Genomic DNA, 25918 nt, shown 5'->3' with positions numbered 1-25918 from the left:
GCAAAAGATAAAGAATAAAAGATTGTTAAAAGTATCACTTTATCTATCGGGGGGGAAATAATACAACCAACAAATAATATACAAAATATTACACTTTTAAAGACATTGCATCACAGTAATCCATCATTAATGTTATTAGTTCCACTAACTGGAGGAAGATGTCTGTTAAAATAGGGTTTTAAATGTTCCTCAATCTGGTTTAACGAGTGATATAAAATATCGTCTGCTCAGTGAGAGTGAATGGGGATGAGAACACAGCTGTGAATCTAAAGAATTGGCTGGAGGATACACCCTTCATTGCAGATTTTATTTATTTATTTATTTTTTTTAAATCAGTTTAGAATGAAATGATACAAATAAGCAGTAATACTTCAAATTAAACAGATACGTTAGGTAAATATGTATAAAAGAAATGATAGGATGCACATAAAGTGAAATAAATTACATCATAAATAAATAACTATTTCAGACAAAGTGGAAACACATCCTCACAGTTGGAATAGATTTTTTTTCTCCTTAAAAAAATATGCATTTTCATAAATTACTATTGAACGTTTAATTATTATTTTTTAAAGATAAAAATTACAGAAAATATGCAATATTGTCACTGCAGTTGTCATGTTTTCTTTATTGAACATACCACAAACACAAAAGCTCGTAGAGGAAAAAACACAAGCAATACAATATAACATCGCAATCAGGAGAAAAAAAAAAACCCAGAAAGAAAACAAAACAGACAAAGTAAACATGATATAAAAAAAAAGAAAAGAAAATCAAATATGTTCCAATCACCTATGCAAGACCATTAAAATACAAAAGGGGTAAAAGGAGGCAAGACCATGAAAAATAAAGGAGTACATTTCAAAACATTATCGCCATAAATATTTCTCCTATTTTGCTAGAACGTATTTTTTATATTAATAATTAAAAAAATGTATAAACCAAATAAAGGTCACTGTTTCTCTATTTGTTATATCTACCCATGATTACGCTACTGCACTAGTTGTCCTTGAGAGGGGGGAGAAAAAAAGAAGGCTCGTACGTTACTTTGAGGAAGATATCGCGAGACTAACGAAGAAACACGAATGAGGCAGAGGAGACAGCGACGAACAATCCCGAACACTCCACAGTGCGTCCCCCCTCCCGCCCCCCTCCTTTTTCATCATGGCTGCTGTGTCTACTCTCTCAAGTAACGCTCAGATTGGACACTGACTCGGTTTCTTCCTCCCAGTGCCTCCTAACTTTTGGGTGCACATCAAACTTCGCTTGGATGCAAATCACGTTCTACACTTTGTCGTCCCCTCCCCCCCTCTGGTTTAATTTTGTGGGATAACCTTCACCAATCACTCCCTCCACTGGGCCTTTTTTTTTTACCCTAAAAACAACCAGGCAACAACAGCTTCCAGTGCGATGGTTTGACTCAGCTTTTTTTCCTCTCCATGAACAATGTGTGAAAACTGCGCCGAGCTGGTGGAGGTTTTAAATGAAAGTAAGTAACAAGAGAAATATGATTTTTTTTTTTAACGTTAACGCTAACGCTGAACTAGCCTGCTAGCTTGGCGTTAGCTTCGCTGGTTAGCTAAATATAACTTTGTGTGTTTTCGTGATTAGCTCGTCGCCCCCTTAAAACACACGCACACGCACAAGTGGACGTAATGGGATTTGTTTCTGCAACGCGTTGCCCCCGGTGACAGTTGTGTCTTCGTGTCAGACGAATGAATGCCATTTTTTTTTACCCTCTTTACCCCCTCTCTTCCAAATTGGCAGTTGAGTTTTTTTTAGGGCCTGTCTGTCAAACAGTTAAACACAAGCTAGCTCCCCCTAAACACCCCGTAGGTTGTGTTCTTGTACGTGACACTAACAGCGATGCCTTTAAATACTACATCGGCGTCTACGGGAGCGATTTTAAATGAGGCTAAACGATGCTAATTTTTAGTTTTTTTTGTTAGTAGTGGTCGTAGTTAGCTTGAGTTAGCTTAGTTTAGCATAGCGAGCCTGACTTTGTTTGATGTGTTTGTCAGGTCAGTCCTAGCTAGCTGTCCACTCCGCTGCCACCTATTGTTTTAGCTGGATGGTTCACACTCACTGCTTAAAAAAAACAACCTGGCAACGACACGTTCACGTGTGATATCTGCTGACACGATACGACGATGATGTACATTACATTTTTATTTTGGCGAGTCTCCTTATATGTTGGTTGTGTTAAAGCTAGCAAACTAAGCTAGCCACCAAATAATGGCTGCAACGAGGCGCATATTATTTATTTATTTTTTTGGTTGGCACATCGTTAATCCTCAGTAGCATTTCGTGTTATGTTTTTTTTTCCCGGGGCGGATGTCGTGTGTGCACGCGAGCCCCAACAGTCCCCTTTTTGTTGTGCTTAAAAAATCGATCTTGACAAGCAAATCTTCGTTCCGTCAACTTAAACGTAAATACAACGGGGTCGTCTTTTAATAATAGCTTACAAGTTAGCCACGTTACGTCCAGGCTTTGGCTAGCCGCGGCCTTGCTTTGCTGCACTAAAGTCTTTAAAAAAATGCAGGACAAAGCATTTTTTTGGTGTGTGTTTTAACACTGTTGTCTTTTTCCTGTGTGTGTGTGTGTGTGTGTGTGTGTGTGTGTGTGTGTGTGTGTGTCATGAGCTTGCATGCATGTGTTTTGGGGTGGTAAGCTCCTCCTGCAAGACTACCCACTTTATAACATCCTGCAGCAGCTATTTTCTTTTTTGTCAAGTTGTTGTCAATTGCAAGACACGTGCTCTGTGTGTGTGTGTGTGTGTGTGTGTGTGTGTGTGTGTACAGATATGTAATTGTGAGAGTTGTGGAGCTGTGGCTGCCTGTTTTTAATTAGGAATGTCACCCTCATTGTATAGTGTATGACTATGGTGTGTGATACTAGCTGAAGAAAACCTCCGCCACTAGGTCTTTTCGGCTGCTCCCATTCACCCGATCATGCATGCATGCGTGACACGGTTCTACCGACATGCCTCAGGACTCCCAGTGCAGGACCTTTTTTTCCCCGTCAGATATCCGGTTGCCATTCCCAGCCGTGACTCAAATCTGCACCATAGTTGCTAAAAACATATACAGAAATGACAAAATAGAAAAGCGTGCAGGAACGTGGACAGAGTCAGACTTTTTTTATGTTTGGCCTTTTCTCTCTCTTTTTTTGTATTCTCTCTTGTTAGGAAGTCTGTCAAATGCCATTTAAAGGTCAGTATCATTAATTTCCCATTCTTAACGGAGACGGCTTGTCACTTAAGCCGCCGCCGTCGAGCAGACGTGCCGGTCTTGAGTGTGTTATTGCTGAAGTCCGACCGACCGACGTCCCGGTGATGAGGTCTGGTTGACTTCCCCGTTCATCCCCCCTGTCGTGGTCGTGGCTCTTTTTGTGGTTCTTCCACACCAAACTGGGATATATGCATGTGTTTAATGGAGACACTTGCCATGTTGAAAGAGGAAAGAGACAAACGACAAACTTTTGCCAAGAAGCATGTTGTTGTCTGAAATATCATTGTTGGCTGTAGCATTTTCTAGATTTCCCGTCATTGGAACTAAGGGACCGAGACCCGAAGTACACTGATGCATACCTTTGGCCATATAGTGTGTTTTTTAAGGTAACTGCAGGAGAATATTTCTCTATATTAGAATCAGAAACAGATTTATTACCAAGAAGGATTTTACACCAACGAGGGATTTTTCTTGGTGAATAAGGTTCATACATTGAAGACAATAAACAAACAGTGTTTATAATGAATGGCCTGCTGGAGTTCCCCCCAAATTCTATGATCTTATCATTCAGAAGCGGTTTTTGTGTTAGGCCTCCCGTGTTCAGATTCAGCTTTGTGCTTTTGTTCAAACTGGAAGAAAAAAAAAACACACGATAGTGCCTTTGGGGAAACTCCAGGTCAGGTTGTCTAATTGATGACAAAGCATAAGTTGCATCGTGTGATAGGAAGTTGCTATCGATTTCATTTTAACCTGAAGTATGCCAGAGGTCACAGTGTGGGGAAAACTGTGGTTGTCTTCGTGGTGGATTGCTTTTGTGTTTTTCCACACCTCAAACAATCAGTGCTGAGAATTTTTTAATACCACAAACCAACTTTTCAATACGAAATACTATTTTTTTTCTCCATCACTGCTTCACTTTGAGAAATATAAACATGTTTTATTTCTACAAAAGCCACAAGGAGCCACACAACAACAAAAACATACAAAAAACAAAACCTGGTAATAATTCGGATTAGAAGCAGAACTTTCCCACCAGACATTCAGTGCTAGCATTCAGGACTCGACTCGTATACATTTAGGTTGGTACCAAGAGATGTTTTTAGTACCAACATGTGAATATTGTGCTGTAGTGGTTCACATTTTCTTTTTTTACTCCTGCTAAGTAGACTCATGCGGTTTTGATGTGGTTTTTCGGGTTGAAGTTGGATGAAAGTTAAAGTTTGCTCTGTTGCCGACGTAACCACACACACACAGTTTCACCTCTCTGTTTGTGTGTGAGGTACAAGACAGAAAAGCTGTGCTTTTTCACCCGAGCTTTTACAACTCCACGGCTACAAACCGGAGTTAGGGAGGGTTGTGATGGTGGTGGTGGGGGGGGGGGGGGCGTCAGCTGTGACAGCTCTGTCTGCAAGACTGGCAGCTCCATGTGTTGTGTCTGTAGGTGACCTGTGACCTCCGATTTGCTGCAGCAGCATGTGTTTGTGTGTGTGTTTTGAGAGACAGGATTTTTTACAACGGGGAGCTGAGTTCAACAGGCGTTTTCTAACACGATGCTAATCCATGGGGGGTTTCCCCAAAAACAAAGTGAAGGGTATTCTTCTTTTGTGTTTTTTTTATGCATGTAACTTAAAAAACATTGGATTTGTCAGGCAAAACAAACAAATTAAAGATGTTTTTTTTTAAATCGATTGAATTAAGTTGAAAGTAAAGGATTGCAATACCTTTTGGGTAATACAGCTGATACACAGCAACATAATTGTATGAATTTAGCCTTTCTACCTGTTTGTAGAGTCTTAAACCACAGATACAAACTTAACCACTAGAATAAGACATTTTGACAGACAACAGCAGGGAAAGGCACAATTGTAAATAATATTAATGGCGGCTGAATTCCATTTAGTTGGTTCACTTTCACGCTGTTGTGATTGTGCAAAAGGGGCTCTTTTTATTTATATTTTAAATTTTTTGTGAACTAGAGCTGAAAGACGGTGGCTTAAATCAGGCCTCGTTCACGATGAGGTCACGGTAACCACGGAGAACGAAAGTGGTCAAAGTTCAACGTTGGGACGTGATGCTGACCCGGTGGTCATGGCAACGATAGCTCATCCCTCACTGCTTTAGTACGTTAGATTTCTTATGGATGAACTGGGGATGTCAACTAAATTCAAAATAACTGTCCAAATAACGATAACTTCAGAATATGTCCACCATCTAGGAAACCCTCAAAAATACCAGAATCGGCTGTGACACGCACCAGAGATTCTGATGAACCCTTTCATGATGTCTACTCTTTCTTTTTCCCCGCTACCAACACACACCTGACCTACTTGTGTTGACCAGAATATCTGTCCTCCGCCGCATCGTGCAGAAACGCCTCTCTGAACTCTGAGCAGCAACATATTTTTTTTAAATAATCGGATCCACACAGATGCAGATACATCTACCTGTTAACATGTTTTGTATAGTTCAGCTGTCAATTAAATTAAATTACATTTTATTTATAGTGTCTTTTTCATCACAACATAAGTTATCTCAGAACACTTCACTCAATGAGCTGGAATACACTCATCTTGGGTTCCATCTGTGTTTGGTGTTGGTAGTAGTATAGTAGTCGTAATATTAACAGTAGTAGTAGTAGTATTATAAGTAGTAGTAGTAGTATTAACAGTAGTAGTAGTAGTATAGTAGTCGTAATATTAACAGTAGTCGTAATATTAACATTAGTAGTAGTAGTATTAACAGTAGTAGTAGTATTAACAGTAGTAGTAGTAGTATTAACAGTAGTAGTAGTAGTATAGTAGTCGTAATATTAACAGTAGTCGTAATATTAACAGTAGTAGTAGTAGTATTAACAGTAGTAGTAGTAGTATTAACAGTAGTAGTAGTAGTATAGTAGTCGTAATATTAACAGTAGTCGTAATATTAACAGTAGTAGTAGTAGTATTAACAGTAGTAGTCGTAATATTAACAGTAGTAGTCCATGGCGGCAGGCAACGCTTTCAGGTTGATTCTCTAAAAAAACGTGCATCTTTTCATTTATTTTTTTCATTGACTTTATACTTAGTTAAATGCTACCTGATAATTTAAGGCTGACAGTTATTGTATTCAACACAAATAATAATGTATGCCGGTGATGAAAGAGCTTCTTGTTCAGCTTGTTTTGTTGCACAAAGCAGATTGTTGTTCTTTTGTTTTCAAATGTGATTCAGCAAGAAATGTCTCCATCTCTGAAAGAGACAAGTGTGTTTTATTAGTGTGGTGACATAATGGTCCGTAATGGATGAAATAAAGTAAAAAGAATAAACCCCCTACTTTTGAAAATTTAACCTGTGAACTGTAGACAACCGTGCACCATTTTGTTTTTTTATTTTATATTATTCATCTCCAAATGTACTTTGTGTTCAGTGAACACGCTAAAATAAGATGGTGAACTCTTAACCTGCTGAACTCAAGGCGGCAACCTAGATTGCCTTAAACTTGTGACTCCTTCTGTTGCAAAAAGAAGTCTGATTGCAACAGAAGTCAATGAGAAAATGACCTCACCTGATGTGTTATCTCCATGAATGCTGGTGTTTTAAAGGGGCAGGGACGTGGATTTTATTACTTATGTTGCCACCAGCTCTTAGAGGTGTCACCAGTTTCTTTGTTTGTTTCCTACATGTTTTGGAAACATGTAAACAACCAGGCTGCAACTTCTGGGTCTAAAAAGTGAAGCCAAGGCGGAAGTGCCTCAAACATTTTCTCTGCTGGCCACCAGGGGGCGACTCCTCTCTGATTGTATAGAAGTCTATGAGAAAATGGTCCTATTTCTCTTGATGTATTATCTCACTAAACATTGTAAACATGAGTTTATGGTCTCTAGTGGGGATAAACGTCTGCTAGCCTGGCAACCAGTTTGTTTTGTTTTGACAACTAGATATTTAACCCTCTAGTTATCTGAAAGTGAACGTGTGTCATTGTCTAGTTGGCTGTTCTTGCAGAGTAAAACGTAAACAAAGATTTCCTGAGATGTCTTTCCTAACCAGAGTTTCCTCTTGTTTCAGTATCGGATGCAGACGGCAGTGAAGGAGGCTTCCAGCTGAAGAAGGAACATGCCCTGCGAGTGCTCGGCTACATCAGCTCCTGGACGCAGAGGTCGGTGCATCTTCGTCTGTAATCTAAGGGAACAGCAAGTTAGGACGCCACTTTTACGTTTTAAGATTCTTCCAAACCACAAACAAAAAAACAGTCTACCGTTTAGGAAAAAAGGAGATTTAAAAAAATGTATTTTAACCACATCCTCAGCAGGACTTTCTTTATTTGACTTTTAATTTTTGACTTAATTAATGCACTTTGTACGGCCCTTTGGTCAGTGTGAACTGTTCATAAATGTGCTTTAAAAACGACTACCTAATTATCACATTAGGCGTTTTCACACAGAGATCCCGCCAATCATGGAAATGGAGGCACGGATTTCTCCTTTTACACAAGAATCCTGGCTTTTTGCAGAACCAGAGAGAGTGTGAGGTGGAACACAACGGCGTTGGCGGTGGTGTGATGTATTAAATGAGTAAAACAACCTTGAAAGTGATGTAAAACGGCGAGGATTTTCCGCCGATCAGCAGCTGGCTGTAGCATTATTATTATATAACTTCATGAAAGTTCAGTCAGGTTCTCAGCATCGCGGTCGTCTTTTCCTAAATCCTTATAAATGATCCTTCTCATCTTTCCCTGACCTCGTGATGTTTTCCTTTTGAGGTCATGGAAAGGATGTGAGGAAATTAGGAAAGGATGTGAGGAAAGGATGTGAGGAAAGGACTTCAATAGCTGTGATGCTTCAGAGGAGCTTTAATGCTACAATAAATATTGTGTTTTCAAGCAGTGCTTTTTTTTTATGGGAGAAGAAACCTATTCTAGTTCTCGCTCTGACAACATAATGATGACTCTCATTAACCTTTAGTTATTTAATCGTCCAGCTCGAGGGTTTTATATTGGGTTCAATAAAGGAGACTTGAAGTCACTGACCTAAACAATAAAAAGCATTTTGCAGACTCAAATTGTTTCAATATTTCCAAGAACAATATCCTACTTTGGGCTCACGGTGCACTATGTATCTATTTTTTTTAAAGTCTGTGTTTCTTCTGTCTTTGTTGAGCGTGAGAGGAAACCGCTGGCGCCCCGTCCCGTACTTTGATTTCAGTGATTGGTTCGAGTCGCTCAAGTTTGACTGTGTGACAAGAAACCTGAATGAGTTTTTTTTTTATCTGCTTTGTCTTGATGTTTATGTATTTTCATCCTTATAATGCACACTGAAGTCACAAATATTTACACTCTTTGGAACGAGCTGAGTCAGTTTGTTGAGTTTGTGAAGATTTAAACTTGTAGTCTGATTCCCTCTTTTAACGCTTCCTGTGTCTTTCTGCGTTGTCTCCAGACAATGTCTCTGCTGCTTCAAGGAGTACAAGCACCTGGAGGTCTTCAATCAGCTGGTCTACGCCCTCATCAACCTGGTCATCGCTCAGATCAGCAGCCTGAGGGACCGCCTCTGCAGCGTCCAAGACCACACCCATAAAGGAGGCGTGCCCGGGCCTGGGGGGGGATCCGAATGGAGCGGGGACGACACTGCACCCGGGCCCCTCCCCCAGCCGGCCTCACCCGGGGAGGACGAACCCGTGAACGTGGAGAGAGACTCTGCAGAAGAGGACGCCGACGGCAGCGGCCCCGAACTGAACCAGAATAAGAGTCAGAGTCAGAGGCCCAATCAGCCGTGCGAAGCCCAGATGGAAGCACTAGGGCCCGGGGAGGGTGGCGGCGGTGGCGACGGCGGCTCCGGGCTTAGTGACGGCGGCGGCGGCGGCGGACCAATCAGCAGCAGCAGCTGCAGTGACAGCCAGGACCCGTTCAGCTCCTGGAGCACCGAGGAGAGGGAGAAACTGCTGTTGTGTGCCGCCAAGATCTTCCAGATCCAGTTCCCCCTCTACACCGCCTACAAACACAACACACACCCCACCATAGAGGTGAGGACCGGCCCCGTGTCACACAACACCCCACCAGATCCTCTTTAGAGGCTGATGCTGGGACTGATATGAAAATCACACATATATAATTATATATTATACTTTTCATGAATAACAAACATGTTTAGAAGAATCCCTTATATGTGCTTTTTAAAACATTCTAACGTCAGCAAGACATTTTACCATGGTAAAAACAATTCTATTATTAAATTCTCTGGTGGACAAACTCTGTAATTATGATATATTTTGTTAGATATTTTATATTATTGTTTTTTTGCCTTATTTTCATAGATTTGTTGAGTGCATTAGTACTGTTTGAATACTTTTTTTTTAATGCCGATTAACTTATTATGAACATTTATGAGCACATCTCTTGGGAACAAAATATATAAAATTGTGCTCTTTCATGATTCTTTGTGACCCCCATAAAGCTGCATCTTCATGTGCTTACATTTCGGTTTTTGCGTATGGATTAAACAATTAAAATATGCAAAGCTAAACTAAACGCCTCCTGGCTTTAGCTCTTGACTTAGGCTGGGCAAAATATTGATACTGTGTCATCAGAGTAGATATCGTCTTTTTAAGGCTGCATTACAGTAAAGTGATGAAATACATTTACCAGCCTGTTCTAGCTGTTCTGTTATTTGCCCACAATTTAAGTCACTATATCCAGTATATAATCTCGACAGTGAGGTATTTGGCCCGACTCTGGACATTCCATTTAACTATATTTATATATTTATAACTCTTCTGTATCTGTTGTGCACTCGTTAGTCCAGATAGATGAATAACTGTGACATCTGTAAAAAACAGCAATGTATTCGATACCAAAACAAAATTTTTTCCTTTTGAATGTGAACGGCCTGTAATTCAGAAACCTTTCCAAAGCATCAACTAAACAGAACTTTGCATTCAAATTATATTAAGTTGACTTTGTAGTGTTTACAAGCTCTAAAACCTCTGAATCTTTCCCCGCAGGACATTTCTGCTCATGAAAGCAACATCCTCGGCTCTTTCTGCGACATGAATGTAAGAAATCTACCGTTTCCTCTCTTTATTTTGTCCCCCCACTGAGTTAAGTGTACGCTCTTCTTCCTGTAAATATCATGAAACCTACAACAGGAAATAATCCCACAAAAACATGTTGCTTTAGAGCCGGTTCATACCAGCGATGATTATCAGAATATTGGGATTTATTTGTTTATTCAATTCTACAAAGTACAATATTTCCCTATGAACTGTTGAGTAGAAGTATGAAGTAGCAGAAAATGCAAATACTCCAGTAAAGTACCTCAAACGTGTGCTTAAGTACAGTACTCGACTAAATGACTTTCCACCACTGCAGATCAGTGCAAATGTGACTTTCTAGATTATTGTTACTAACAAAGGCGAGAGATGAGTATCTCAGACTGAGGAAAATAAATAGTCTGCTCACGTTTGATGTTTCATGTGGTCGCCATGACTCAGAGGCAGAATGTTTTTGTCCGATATCACAGTTTTGGTTCAGTCAGTGTGTTGAGAGTACAGTTCTCTGTTATGCTAAGTATTGTCCACGTTTCCTGCCCTCTTTTGGTTGTTTTGTCAGATCGACGCCCACATTATTCCAGTGTACTGAGCCTCATAAACTCCATGGCAACAAGGTTTCATTGGTCTGTTCTCCTCGAGCTGCCCTTTTGTATTCTGAGATTAACACGTTTAAGAGCTCAGCTTCCGTTTAATAACAATGTTTTGCCAAAAAGGAATGCAGCGCTGTAAAGTTTGTTAAATGCTGTCATCTATATTGTAGTCTGTGAATGGACGTCGGGTGAGTTTCTTGTTTTTTGAACCCCAGAGAGCGGTGAAGTGTTCCCAGATAATCTGCTAGCTCGATGGCTTTTACCTTCCCACCGTAATGTTTTCATTCAACTCAGAGGTGGGATGAATATCAGAACAGGCTGTGGAAAAACAAGCTGGACTACTAAGAAAAATAACACTTTTCACTGTTTTTACTGGCCAAGCATAATATAATCGATGTGTTGATATTTTATTAAATGCACTGATTTCTTAGTATTCCAGACTTTGAATCTAATCAAAACAAGTTCATGATTTACTGTCAAATACACAAACGCATCTACACAACACTTTCTAACCCACTTGCATTGTTTAAGCCCGGATGATGCTGAACTGTCAACATAAAAAAAGGAAGTAAATGTCAGGAAATGAAAAAAAAGTGTAGCCATCGCTGTCGTGCCTTGATCTTGCATTCTCCCTGCTTGCCACCAGGGGGCGACTCCTCTCTGGTTGTATAGAAGTCTATGAGAAAATGGTCCTACTTCTCTCTGCTGGCCACCAGGGGGCGACTCCTCTCTGGTTGTATAGAAGTCTATGAGAAAATGGTCCTACTTCTCTCTGCTGGCCACCAGGGGGCGACTCCTCTCTGGTTGTATAGAAGTCTATGAGAAAATGGTCCTACTTCTCTCTGCTGGCCACCAGGGGGCGACTCCTCTCTGGTTGTATAGAAGTCTATGAGAAAATGGTCCTACTTCTCTCTTGATGTATTATCTCAGTAAATATTGTAAACATGAGTTTATGGTCTCAATCTCTAGTTTCAAGTCTTCTTCAATCCAGCATGATGTTCATTTAGTACATTATGGTCCATTTAGAGTCCACCAGACCAGAAAGCAGGGGATGCTTTAGGGGGCGGGGCTTACCTGCTGATTGACAGGTCGCTACCAATGCTAGTTAGCTACTAAGATGACTTTAACACTTAGCTGTAAAGTTGACCTTGAATTATGGAAGCTAACTTTGTTAACAGCTTCACACCAGAATCCACATAGATCCAGATCCAGTAAGGATACTGCTCAGGGTGCCGCTCTAGATCCACCCACCGCTCCTCCACAGTCCAAATATGGTCACTTCCTTTCACTGTTCACTTCACAATCGTAGTCCACAAACCCAGTGGGTGACATCACGATGACTACATCCACTTCTCATATTCAGTCTATGGTTCAAACGAATTATCTCCGAGTGGATTTTATTTCCGTCTGCGTCCAAATGTTTTTGTGTTTCCGGCTGCGAAAACACCTCACAGTTGACTGTAAACGAGCATGACTCAGCAAGTGCTTCAACCTCTGCAAAGCAAGCCTTTTGAACAGAAAAATGAGAATGTGTGTGATGATGTTGTGTCCCGTTCTGGACCAGGACGTGGAGGTGCCTCTGCATCTGCTGCGCTACGTCTGTCTGTTCTGTGGGAAGCACGGCCTCTCCCTGATGAAGGAGTGCTTCGAGACGGGCACTCCGGAGAGCCTCCCCTTCCCCATCGCCCACGCCTTCATCACCATCGTCTCCAACGTGAGTCCGCCGAAAGACAAAATCATCTTGCCATGATTTATATATCTAAATCTCAAAAATATCACCCTAAAATCTTAATTAAATGAGAGATCAAGATGTTATTTCTGAGGTGGATTTGGAGGGAAACTGTTTATTAGATCCACTTGGCTAAACTAAGGTCAGTCTTATATAGCAGTCCTGCTAAACACTCCCCTCATCATAGAGTATTGCATACATTCTTTGTTTTTCCTCCAAAAATATATCCATTAATGAATACTTCAGTGTCTAACGTAAAGTAAATAAACAGCTCCCATCTATACACATACACAGATATTATATACATAATAAGTACATAGTATTTAATGATAACTAAGTAAATAATAGCAGTAAATAAATGATAATGCCTACTTATGCATCTCCCGTGTTTATCTCTGTACATTTGGAAAGGTATTCAAGGTTATAATTTATTCAGTGACAGCGGTTGACAATATTTAACTGATTTCTCATTAATAAAAACAGTTTTAGCCACTTGCTATTAACGGTGTCTGCTGTGTGTTTTTACATGTCGATGTGAGTTTGATGTTAAACGCTTTGTTTTTTGGTCTTTGCCCACAGATCCGAATATGGTTGCACATTCCGGCAGTCATGCAGCACATCATACCGTTCCGCACCTACGTAATACGGTGAGTCACTACCGTCACACGCTTCTATGAGGACTCAAAGCAGGCAAGCTTTACGTTCAGAGATATTGCATTTGTTTTTGTGGCGCAAAATGACAGTAAGTCTGCAGGAAGGTATGAATATGCACAACAATCCAAAGGACCAAGTAATCAACAAACCTACAAGGGAACACCTGGGAGAGGGGAAGGGACATATTATTGAGATCCAGTAAGGAAAATTCCCCTTCACATACCCCCAATGATTGGTGTGTATAAACACGTTTGTTGGTAAAATAAATTCAAATAGGAAATTCAGCAGCGTCTCTATTCAGTTAACCAAAAAATAAGGATGTTTTAATCTATTTCATCTCTGTACGCTGCTGCAGGCCTGTCCCTGTTTTATTTTATATATATATATATATATAGAGACTCTGTAGCTGCCATTTTGTTGAACACCTTGCTTTCCTGTCGTCTGCAGGACAAGTACAGCTTCTGCAGAAGGATTTGATGCGACTTTTTTGATTCAAATCGGGAAAACAAACCCCCTAATTATTATTTTTTTTAATTGCTGAAGATAACGTACCAGTTAAGCGTGTGTCTGCATATATATATATATATGTTTGCTGCCGTTTTAAAGTGAGGTAGCCAGACGTGGTCGATGTGGAGCTCTTTCTCTGTCTGTCTCTCTCCGTCTCTCTCTCTCTGTCTGTCTCTCTCACTCAGTCAGTGCACCTCGCTCATTCACTCTCCCTCCCCCCAAATACCAAAGTGGCACACACATATGTTGCTAGGAAGAGCTTCCGTTGCCGTGGCAACAATTGCCAGGCCTCCGGTGGAAAACCCTTCTCCTCACATGACCCATGAGTGCTGGCAGAACACCGTCATGTGACGCAGGTGGTGCCGATGCTCCGCCGCCGCCTCTTCTGCCTCGCTGAGCAGAGGCATGCTGGTCTAAAAAAAAAAATATGATTACTTTTAATACGAATGATTTAAAGGGTCATTCCCTGATTTATGTTGTAACTTCCCTTTAAAAATATATCCATCCAGCTCGCTGTCAGATGTGTTTTTTAAAAGGCGGCACAGGTCGGTTTAAAAAAAATTCAACCATTAACGAATCTCTTGATGAGGAAAATATTGGGTGTCTTTTTAGGAGCCAGACAGGACTTTAAAGGGTAACGCACACCAGCAGCACATGATGCAGGCAAAGGTTGCATGAGTGGTGAATGTTATTCCATCCAATAAAACCAATACAACGATATTTCATACAGTGTGCATACGAGGTCCGACCCGAGCACGATCTATAAATAGATGACTCGGCGTCTCGGTATCCCATCAGCCTCAGCGGTACTTTTGTGGGTCGCGTTTGTGTCGTCATGATGAAAACATAATGGCGTGCTGTCGTCCTCACAGAGCCGCCAGCGTGACTCTCGTTTGATGAATAATTTAGCGAATGCTAAAGAATAATTCTGTATTTTCTTATTGCCAATATAAGACTGCAGCTGAATTAATAATCACCACGCTGCTCCTACGTGCACTTCCTTTGTTTCTTGCCCTGAAGTCTAATTTTTGGTTACATAAAAAATTTATAATAAAAACATTTATTTGTTAGTTGTCCAGTAGGATTTTTTTTTTTTAATCTGTTTGATCAGCAAACACAAATCCCCTTTAGCAGCATCTTTTAGCCTCCCAGCTCATCAGAAACGATCTGAGAACCCCGAAGCCCGACCATCTCATCTCACAGTGGAGACGGGATGAGTCAGCAGCACTCTGCTAATGATCAGGTCTCTCAGCGTTCGCCTGCAAAGGAATCTGATTGGAAAAAAATCCCAACGGTACAAAGTTTTTATTTCAGAATTATATAAAAAAAGTTGGATTCAGGAACGTGGAATAAGAGGGATCGTGGATTTAAGTGTTTTGTTGAGTCCGTCGGTGTTTCTCATTATCACAGTTATGTGATGTGTCCTCTTGGCTCGCTGCCCACTAGTTACTCACATTCCCCCGTCTGTAGTGCTGCTGGTGAATTTTGAAGAGGGCATCAGGGTTGTGCTGATAAATGGATGCTACAAAAATATTGTATTGAGATCCATGATTTATTTTACATGATTTGGGCTGTTCATCGTCCTACTGTATGTGTCACGAATCACTCTGTTTTTTAACGTGTTAAGCAATTGGTTAACCCCCCCCCACAATAACCAGATAAATCAGAGGTATTGATCCACAAAACTATCCCACAGATAAGTTAGATATTTTACGTTATTGTCATTTTTGTACGATGGTATATTAGGGTCAAGGAAAAAAAAAACGGAGCTGAGAGAGGAAACAATATTCCGGGAAAAAAGTGGCACATTTGCGAGTTTATAAACACATAAAGCCGATATAAACAAGTTGCTTGGTTCCGCTAGCACCGGATGTTTGCCGTTGCTATGACAACAAGTGAAAGCTAGCATCACCCAACCGCCCCGATCAATAAACACCCATAAGATGACAATTTGGCCTCACATAAATAAAACAACAATAACCATCAACATCATCACCCTAAGGAGCTTAACGAGGCGTTGTCACACGTTGTGATGAATTCATTAGAAAATGTCGGTTGTTAGCATCGTAATAAACTCACAAATTTCCCACTTTCTTTTCTCTGAATATTGCCCCCTCTCTCAGCCCCGTTTTTCTTCTTCTTTTTCCTACAGTGGCCCTAATACGGCGTTAGTTGTTGTGAGAGGTTGAAATCAAAGCTGCTTGTGTTTCATTCTGTCCAGACATTAGCATTAAAAGCATGATATATTTTTGCAGGTATCTGTGTAAGCTGTCGGATCAGGAGCTGAGGCAGAGCGCGGCGCGCAACATGGCCGACCTGATGTGGAGCACAGTGAAGGAGCCGCTGGACAGCGCGCTGTGCTTTGACAAGGAGAGCCTGGACCTCGCCTTCAAGTACTTCATGTCCCCCACGCTCACCATGAGGCTGGCAGGACTCAGCCAAATCACCGTGAGTCACTGAACTCTCACTGTGAGAGACCCACGTCATTGATTCTGGGTCTCTACTCGGCTTTTATCGAGGTTCAGCTGCATTTTTGTTTCAGTCAGGAAGCAACCATCCAGGTCTCAAAAGTGCTTTAAACCTGCAATCTTTCAAATGACCAGTAGGGGTGACTCCTCGGATTGCATGGAGGTCTATGAGAAAATTACCCTATCAATCGCTAGTTTAAGACAAACAAATGATAAACAGTGCTTGAGGGCAGCCTTGTTATCTACAGGTTGCCTCGTACAAAGATGTTGTGATTGTGACGTGTGTTACTTCTTGGCTCATCGTGGACTCGTGTTTGTCTCCTTGTTGTTTCCTCAGAATCAACTCCACACCTTCAACGACGTCTGCAACAACGAGTCGCTGGTGTCCGACACAGAAACGTAAGTGAGCTTTACAGGGAGGGAAGCGTGCCGATGTATCCGGTTATAAAAAGAATTTGGTCTATTTTAATGAAGCAATAATGCCATTTTACTTTCAGAGCTATCGGTTCATTTTTAGGCTTTCCTTCAAAAACATCATCCTGGTTTTTGTGAATACATATTTGGATGTGAATGGAGTTTGATCAAATAAAGCTCTTTTATACACTTGAAAGTAACGATCACGTTGCTGCTGTAGTTTGTGTTACCTGCGTGTTGAACGTCCCATGATTTCTGCTTCGTCCTTCCAGGTCCATAGCGAAGGAACTAGCCGACTGGCTCATCCACAACAACGTGGTGGAGCACATCTTCGGACCAAATTTGCACATTGAGGTGAGAAACCTTTTTGATCCAGTAAACCCGACGGCACATTTTTAACTGTTAAATTTGCTATGTTGTGTTAAAATGCACAGGATTTATTTTTATTTTTCTGGAGGCTGGAGGACGTTTTTATTTTATAGAAACAGCCAATCTCATGAGCGTGTGTGTGTGGTTGTGTGTGGGTGTGTGTGTGTGTGTGTGGTTGTGTGTGGGTGTGTGTGTGTGTGTGTGTGTGTGTGTGTGTGTGTGTGTGTGTGTCTGTGTGTGGTTGTGTGTGGTTGTCTGTGTGTGTGTGTGGTTGTGTGTGTGTGTGGTTGTCTGTGTGTGTGTGTGTGTGTGTGTGTGTGTGTGTGTGTGTGTGTGTGTGTGTGTGTGTGTGTGTGTGTGTGTGTGTGTGCGTTTCCAGATCATTAAACAGTGCCAAGTGATCTTGAACTTCTTGGCTGCAGAAGGCCGACTCAGCACCCAGCATGTGGACTGTATCTGGGCTGCAGCTCAGGTGAGACGGGACAGATTTACTGTCCGCTGCTTTATTCGTTATCCACGGGCATTCATTTACTTTGGTGTTGAGGTGAATCAGGATGACACTCATCGGTTTATTCTGCTATGTAAACGTCATCATCAACCTACGACGGTGTATTAGGGCCACTGTAGGGAAAAAAATAACTGAGCCAAGAGAGGGGTTTATTTATTATTACTATGCTTACAACTGGCATCGATGCTAGCTAACTTCCCATGAATGTACATTTATGTTTCTAATGAATCATCCCAACGTGTGACGACGCCTCGTTAAGGTCCTTAGGGTGATCAGTGTTTCCCCCAGAAAATGTGTTAGTTAAGGTGGTGTCTGTCAGGGGGGGGGGGATGATGAGCATCACATTAATAGCTACAGATACTGTAAAACACTACAACGACATATGAGTGCATGTCTTATTTTATGAAGTAAAATATAAGTTATGGGTTTACTCAACAGCTTAATAGTTCATAGAAATTCAGGTAGAAATAGGTTAACTCAGAGTTCCACAGCTTATCAAAAACAATCCTCCCCCCACAGGGGGTGTCTCCCCCCCATGTAAATGATTATTGATTTATGAATGAATTGATAGGTGGCTTATTTTTGGCATATATTAATTTCTTTTTGGCCTGGAGGCAAGGGCGTAACTTTGAGTTGAACATTGGGGGGGTTGAGATTTCCGCCTGTGAAGCAGGTGTGTATATATATATATATCTTTGGAGACTATGGTGGGGGGATTGCGATCCTGTAGGGGGGTCCGGGGGCATGCCCCCCCTTGGAGAAAATTTTAAATAATTTCATTTTAATGCATCAATTTGGTGAATTCTGAGAAACAAAATATGACATATCAATTACTGACCAATTTCTTACAAACTGCTGGTACTGATACAAATGTTGACATACTAAATGGGGTTGATGAGTTTAAGCATTCAAGAAAAGATGAAAACAAAAATGACTAAAACACAATTTGTTTATTATTATTATTATTATTATAATAATAATAATAATAATAATAATAATAATAATAATAATATAAGTGGGTGACTATTCCTCAGCCTTCCTTGGTGTTTTGGTTTTGACTGAAGCCTCGTTCACATACGTCGCCACTCGCCCATCTCTAAGAGACAGCTGTCAATGAATGTGAATGTGTTCTAGTGGAATGTGGACCAGGACAGGCGATGTGATGTGGTCGATCGGAGATCAAATTATTTTAACTTTCTGCGATGTGAGTGAAGCGAGTACCAATCACAATGTAGAATAGAGATGATTGACAGTTGACGTCAACAGAGAGTTCCACAGATAGTTGCCGTTTGAAGTCGCCGGCGGCGGCAGTGAGTTTTTTTTTGCCAGCGAGTAGAATTCAGCGAGAAAGCGAGTGGCGAGTAGTGGCGTATGTGAACGGGGCTATACGCACACGCACTGTCGAACTCGCCGGCTGGGGGGGGGGGGGACAAACTAACTTTTGTTCAGTAACATGATTTGACTCGTGAGTGGTGGCACTGGAGCCCTAGCAGTAGCTACCTCCTGTTGGGAAGATACTTTTATTCTTTTGCTTTTTTTCGCGTGCTTTCTTCATACCACCGCTGATGCGGGGAGAGACCGGAGAGACAGTAGAGAAGCGCAGGTCCGGCAAGGTGGGCGAAACCAAATCTCAGAGCGGGAGGGGGCACAGACAAACGTCACTATTTTTTACTGGTAAATTGAGAAAATCTACCACACTGTTGTGATTATAATGCTTAACATTCAATATCAATAATTATGATATCAAATTGGGTGGGTTGTGGTGGTTGGTTTGGATTATTGGGTGGGTTGCAACCCACCCATCCCCCCCATAAATTACGCCTATGCCTGGAGGCCCTGCCCGGCCTGTACAATGGTAGGGGAAACACTGCGGCGAATAATGCTAGTATATGGATTTTTTTTTTTTTTTCTTTTTCTTTTTTTTTTAAGACGTTAGTTTAGGCGGCAGCCCTTTGTTGTTAAGGCGGCCGCCTTAACCGTTCAAACTTTCTCATTCAAACTGCAGCAACGTGCATGTAGACATTTATGTAGAAACCCGAATCTTAGGCAAATCACAATGCAGCATGATAAACAGAATCTTAACATTAAGGAAGGTGATGAATTTTGTGTGCATATATAAAATACAATACGTGTTATTCTTTTGTTTTAGCTGAAACACTGTAGCCGTTACATCCACGACCTTTTCCCTTCGCTCATCAAAAACCTGGACCCGGTGCCTCTCCGCCACGTCCTCAACCTGGTGTCGGGTCTGCACCCCAGCGCCCACACCGAGCAGGTATTCACACACAAACGCTGCCATCCTGTTATTTTGTAATGTTTTTATAGTTGACTTTCTATCATAAACGCTGATGCATCTCCCTCCTCAGACGTTGTACCTGGCCTCCATGCTCATCAAGGCTCTGTGGAACAACGCCCTGGCAGCCAAGGCCCAGCTCTCCAAGCAGAGCTCCTTCGCCTCGCTGCTCAACACCAACATCCCCATGGGCAACAAGAAAGGTCCGTCTGGAGTGAAGAGGAATCTGAATTAAATTCCATTTTATTTATAGTGTCATATCACGACAAATCGTTATCTCTTAGTCAAAATACAACTTTGGTCTTCTGGTCGGGTCTCAGGTTCACCGGCCGCCAGTCCAGACAGCAGCGACAACAGCGACACTCAGCACAGTGGAGGCAGCGACATGGAGATGGACGACCAGATGATGACTGGCAGCAAGAGGAGCCAGCAGAGGCTGTCTGACACAGAGGTACACACACACACACACACACACACACACACACACACGCTGCTATTGATTGCATTTCATTCACACAGGAAATGTAGATTTACTGTCTTATTTGAAACCAGACGGTGAGTGAAGCCAATGCTGAAGCGCCCTTAAACATGCATTCTTGCATTTGGGGGGAAATGTGTATAAAATGATGACATCATTAGTATTTAGTGCAGAGGTCTTCAGGCTAAGGACCCCCAAGTTCTATAGAGACCCCCCTATTACACATCATATAAATAGTGTTCCTTATTAAAGCGGGTCAATAATAATGTGTTGTGCAGGCTATAGTTTCATGTATAAACAGTACTTTGTAATGATGAATGTTTACAAACCTAAGCCATTAAAATAATATTCAATGCTATTTTCTACATCACAATTTCTCAACATAATAAAAAAAACCAGGAATATTTATATTTGCTTATTATAGGTTGCGTTCATGTTAAAGTGTATTTTTGAACATATTTAAATTTTTGGAAGAAAAAAAGTTTGGGATCAAATCATTTCGGGGACCCCTGCAGTACCTCTGCAGACCCTCTAGGGGTCCCAGACCCCCTGTTGAAGATCTCTGGTGTAGTGTAACAACACAGCCATACGAAACATGGAGTCTTGAGTTTAAATACTTTTTTCCCAAATGAAGTCTTTAAGAGGTCAAAGAAATTTGAAGAAAAATAAAAAAAACATATAACTTATAATGAACTAGATTCGAGGGATTTGAAGCAGAACTCTCCTGACCGCCACACTGAGGTGATCTAAAATAAGTGTCGTCTCCTCAGGAGTCGATGCAGGGCAGCTCCGACGAGACGGCCAACAGCGTGGAGGAAGGCAGCAGCGGGCCGGGAAGCAGCAGCGGCCGCAGCGAAGCCTCCAGCAACGAGGCCGCCTCCAGCCGAGCCAGCCAATCAGCCGGCAGCCCCGGCAGCGAGATGCACTCGGACGACATGGCCGACAGCGAGGCCTTGAAGGAGGAGGAGGAGGATGACGAAGAGGAGGACGACGAGGAAGACGACGACGATGACGACGAGGAGGACGAAGACGAGGGGAGCCGGTCGGCCGCTGAAGGCGGGCAGCAGAAGGAGCCCAGGGAGCAGACGGAGTCCAGGAAGAGGAAGGCCGGGGAGGCGCTAGGCGAGGGGCCGAGCCAGGGGGCGGGGCCCAGTGGTTCTGGGGGCGGAGCCAAGCCCAAGTCTCTCCCCTTCAACCCGGACTCTTCTGCTGTCATGGTTACGGCGGCGTCATTGGAGGGCCGGATGAGGATGTTGGACGCCTGTTCGGCATCGTCGTCTGCTCGGCCCGAGGGGGCGGAGCCTCAGCAGCAGCAGCCGTCAGACATCGGCCCCTCGCAGATGGTCCAGGGGGGGCCTCAGGAGCCCCCGTGCCTGCCGCGTCCCGGGGACTTCCTGGGAGAGGCCATGGGCAACGAGCTCTTTAACTGCCGCCGCTTCATCGGTCCCCAGCACCACCACCACCACCACCATCATCACCACCACCATCACGAAGGGTAAGGCCAAATTCATTCAAAGTCAGACAGTCGCCAAAAACATCAGGGAAATTGGAGTACATTATACAACACAACATGTATATAATTTTATTTTTCTTTGAAAAAACATCATATATAATCACAGCACTTTTTATGGAAATCTCGCTATTGTTTGCATAGAAAATGTTGTCTTCGATGCCTTTTTTTTTTTTTTTTTTTACAAAATAATCCAAACCAACCCTGTTGTTATGGCGCTGGCTGGTTGATCTCTATCCTCTCTGACACCTTCCCTCCTCCGGCAGCCCCATGGCGGAGGACATGCTGAGTGCCGACGACGTGAGCTGCAGCAGCTCCCAGGTCAGCGCCAAATCGGAGAAGAACATGGCCGACTTCGACGGCGAGGAGTCGGGCTGCGAGGAGGAGCTGGTCCAGATCAACTCCCACGCGGAGCTTAGCTCGCACCTCCAGCAGCACCTCCCCAACCTGGCCTCCATCTACCACGAACACCTGGTTCAAGGTGAGCCGCACTCCAAGCCACGAGCAAGTTCAAAATAATCAGGCTATTTATTGTAACAAATGGTGCTGGAAATCCTTGAAAACCTTTGAATTAAGTTTAGTAATGAGTTTTCAAGGTTTGAAATGTGTGTTGTATGTGATGACATCTATGATAGAACAGAGAAAAGAAGATCTCCATATCTGAGGGACTGAAAACAGCATTTTGTGACATTTCTTTATGAAAAATGACTTTTGATGATGAACAGATGATGGAAATAGTTGGTGATTATATTTCTGTGGATCTGTTAGTGGAATTAGTTTTCCTTTCATTTGTGGTCCTTCTGTAAAAAGCTGTCTCCAAACATCATGTTGGTTGTTTAGAGGACAATAACATCTCATTTAATGTGATGAACAAGTGACATAATAAGTAGACTGAATACTGACCATTGGATTGGTACAAATATGGAGTTTACCACAGCTGGAAGGGGCTGGAAAAGCATGGAAATGTGGGAACCCTGCAGGTCGTTTCCTGCCAAAAGAACCACGAGAACTAAGTTTCTGTCTCTGCAGGTCCGGCGGTCCACAAGCACCAGTACTCCAGCAGCCACGCGGTGACGGACATCAACCTGGACAACGTCTGTAAGAAGGGCAACACTCTGCTGTGGGACCTGGTGCAGGACGAGGACGCGGTAGGACTTCTACTAATCTTTATAAATCATATGAATTCTTGTTTTAAAGCCTTGCTTCACTTTGCTCAAAACTTTAAATTATACAAATGCATGAACATGCTAGGGCTGGAGGATTAATACAATTTGATGACGAGATAATCAATATTAAATTGTTCTTATTAAATGCGTTCTGTTTTGCAATGTCATCGTTTTGACTTGAAACCCAGACACTGTGTCTTTAACGATGCATTGTGGGAGTTACTTCTTTGCTGTGTCATCACCATTCATACCTATTAGAGTTTATTATTAAACTATAGCACATAAGTGTTTATAGATCCAACTCCTTATTTTTCCTGTACCTGATTGATGCATTTAAATGTAGAATATTTTCTTTCTAAATGCATTTTTCCAAAGTGAATGAGCAAACCCTAAAACACGCATTGAATATTGAGTTTGTTTTTCCGATGACCAGATGTGAAGATAACATTTATTACTACAAGGTGTATCAAATAAAAACGAGCTAAAGAAGCAACACCTAAAGAAAACAAAATTATGAAGGAGAAAAAAATGTAAAGGAGGCATAAATATCTGTTTAGTCCCCCGGAGGTGAATCGGAAAAAGCCAGAAATGCTGCAACGTTCTGTATGATTAATTTTAGCGACGGCCTCGTTCGATCTCATGTTCAATGTGTCTGTGCCTTCACAGATTCATCTGTCTGAGGGTCTGATCAACGAAGCAGAAAAGCTGCTGTGTTCGCTTGTCTGTTGGTTCACTGACAGACAGATCCGAATGCGCTTCATCGAGGGTTGCCTTGACAACCTGGCCCATCACAGGTAAGGAGTGACCCGGGCCACCGGATTTAATCCTCTTTGCAAACAAACGACACAAACACCCGTCGGATGAATATCTGGAAGCTGCAGGAAATATGAGAGTCATTACTCTGCTGAAGAGCACAAATAACAGGGTTGGTACAGGTGCTGGAAATCCTTGAAAACACTTGAATTTAAGTGTGGTGTTTTCAAGGTTTGAAAAGTGCTTGGATGTAGAATAAAGGCCTTTAAATGTGTGTTGTATGTGATGACATCTATGATAGAACAGAGAAAAGAAGATCTCCATATTTGAGGGACTGAAAACAGCATTTTCTGACATTTCTTTATGAAAAATGACTTTTGATGATGAACAGATGATGAAAATAGTTGGTGATTATATTTCTGTGGATCTGTTAGTGGAATTAGTTTTCCTTTCATTTGTGGTCCTTCTGTAAAAAGCTGTCTCCAAACATCATGTTGGTTGTTTAGAGGACAATAACATCTCATTTAATGTGATGAACAAGTGACAGAATAAGTAGACTGAATACTGACCATTGGATTGATACAAATATGGAGTTTACCACAGCTGGAAGGTGCTGGAAAAGCATGGAAATACACCTTGAAATACTTGAAAAGGTGTAGGAACCCTGTATGAAGCATATAAGCATCAACGTGATATTTCTGGAACACAAAGTTTAACCTCTCTGATTTTCTTTACGGTCTCAGGTCTGTTGTGGTTTCCTTGCGTCTGCTACCCAAACTTTTTGGCACATTTCAGCAGTTTGGCTCCAGCTACGACACTCACTGGATCACCATGTGAGTAACATTACCAAACTTGGGCATCGTAATCTTAGGCTCCCTAAGACACTTTTTTTTTTAATTATATGAAAGGGGGGATCTTTGTTGAGTGAGTGCGGTGGTTCTGATGTTTGCGTCTGTTCGGTCAGGTGGGCCGAGAAGGAGCTGCACATGATGAAGCTGTTCTTCGACAACCTGCAGCACTACATCCAGGAAGTCCGGGAACACCGGCACAAGTTTGCACTGTGAGTCCATCCTCGCCACCGTTTCAAAACAGCTGCTTCTTAACGAACATCCGCGATGAGAACGGCAGCTGTAATGTAGCTCTAAATATGATGGTCTGGTCTGGTGGACTCTAAATGGACCATAATGTACTAAATGAACATCATGCTGGATTGAAGAAGACTTGAAACTAGAGATTGAGACCATAAACTCATGTTTACAATGTTTACTGAGATAATACATCAAGAGAGAAGTAGGACCATTTTCTCATAGACTTCTATACAACCAGAGAGGAGTCGCCCCCTGGTGGCCAGCAGAGAGAAGTAGGACCATTTTCTCATAGACTTCTATACAACCAGAGAGGAGTCGCCCCCTGGTGGCCAGCAGAGAGAAGTAGGACCATTTTCTCATAGACTTCTATACAACCAGAGAGGAGTCGCCCCCTGGTGGCCAGCAGAGAGAAGTAGGACCATTTTAAAACTTTGAGGTTGCCTTCAAAATAAAAGCCTCAACAACCAACAGGGATTTCCTTTCTAAAGCCAAAACACAAGATATCGTTAGTCACTGTCGTCGTTCTTATAGTTGCGATGTTGTCCACTTAAAGTAATAATGATTTTTTAAAAGAATATATTCATAGTTATCTTCACGGTTATCATTCTTGGTCTGGATGTTAGAAATTGTTTGTACTAACGCTGACGAGTTTCTCTGCTGCGTCGTTGCAGGTACAGTCACAGCGCGGAGGTCCAGGTCCGTCTGCAGTTCCTCACCTGCGTCTTCTCCACACTGGGATCTCCAGACCACTTCAGTAAGAGTCAGCTTCTTTTATTCTCTTCAGACAGTCTGGATTAAGAAGAAAAAATAATAGCTGCACCTCCCGGAAAAGCCAGCTGGCCAAATCCTCATGTTTTCTCCGGGGGGAAGTCTGTATGGGTCTCCGTCTGATCGATCACCTGATCACTTGCTGAGCGTCATATATGGAGTGAATGCATGGCATGTGTAAAGGAAATGTTATTTTCTTAGTCATCACTTTTCAGGCAGAACAATGACGATGAACAAAAACCCGATAAATCGTAGCAGCAACGTCACAGGTTATGGCTGTAGTGTGGATGCAGTATAGTTTGAGAACAGCTGGAGAATGGCAACACCAAAATTAGCCTAAATCTCCACACATAATCAGGGCTCCAGAGTGC

The 25918-nt window shown here is 42.1% G+C and overlaps 1 protein-coding gene across 5 annotated transcripts in view; it reads left to right on the top strand.

The window, feature by feature from the left end:
* The first annotated feature begins 1162 nt into the window (after nucleotides 1-1162).
* Nucleotides 1163-25918, top strand: part of usp34 (ubiquitin specific peptidase 34) — a 56219-nt gene continuing 31463 nt past the window's right edge. For 3 of the 5 annotated variants that reach the window (XM_084006422.1, XM_084006421.1, XM_084006420.1), the window contains exons 1-20: nucleotides 1163-1489; nucleotides 7274-7364; nucleotides 8644-9226; nucleotides 10205-10255; nucleotides 12407-12556; nucleotides 13151-13218; nucleotides 15988-16180; nucleotides 16538-16599; nucleotides 16887-16968; nucleotides 17363-17455; nucleotides 19641-19766; nucleotides 19858-19987; nucleotides 20105-20235; nucleotides 21033-21757; nucleotides 22039-22253; nucleotides 22802-22920; nucleotides 23605-23732; nucleotides 24435-24524; nucleotides 24656-24751; nucleotides 25451-25533. In XM_084006422.1, coding sequence (XP_083862548.1) covers nucleotides 1447-1489; nucleotides 7274-7364; nucleotides 8644-9226; nucleotides 10205-10255; nucleotides 12407-12556; nucleotides 13151-13218; nucleotides 15988-16180; nucleotides 16538-16599; nucleotides 16887-16968; nucleotides 17363-17455; nucleotides 19641-19766; nucleotides 19858-19987; nucleotides 20105-20235; nucleotides 21033-21757; nucleotides 22039-22253; nucleotides 22802-22920; nucleotides 23605-23732; nucleotides 24435-24524; nucleotides 24656-24751; nucleotides 25451-25533 — 3259 coding nt within the window. In that variant the 5' untranslated portion in view covers nucleotides 1163-1446. The remainder of the gene's footprint in view (nucleotides 1490-7273; nucleotides 7365-8643; nucleotides 9227-10204; nucleotides 10256-12406; nucleotides 12557-13150; nucleotides 13219-15987; nucleotides 16181-16537; nucleotides 16600-16886; nucleotides 16969-17362; nucleotides 17456-19640; nucleotides 19767-19857; nucleotides 19988-20104; nucleotides 20236-21032; nucleotides 21758-22038; nucleotides 22254-22801; nucleotides 22921-23604; nucleotides 23733-24434; nucleotides 24525-24655; nucleotides 24752-25450; nucleotides 25534-25918) is intronic. The other 2 variants (XM_084006419.1, XM_084006418.1) reach the window with 1 other exon arrangement.

The sequence above is a fragment of the Eutrigla gurnardus genome (assembly GCF_963514095.1).
Source record: "Eutrigla gurnardus genome assembly, chromosome: 3".
Taxonomy (NCBI): domain Eukaryota; kingdom Metazoa; phylum Chordata; class Actinopteri; order Perciformes; family Triglidae; genus Eutrigla; species Eutrigla gurnardus.
This window is presented reverse-complemented; position numbering and strand designations above follow the sequence as displayed.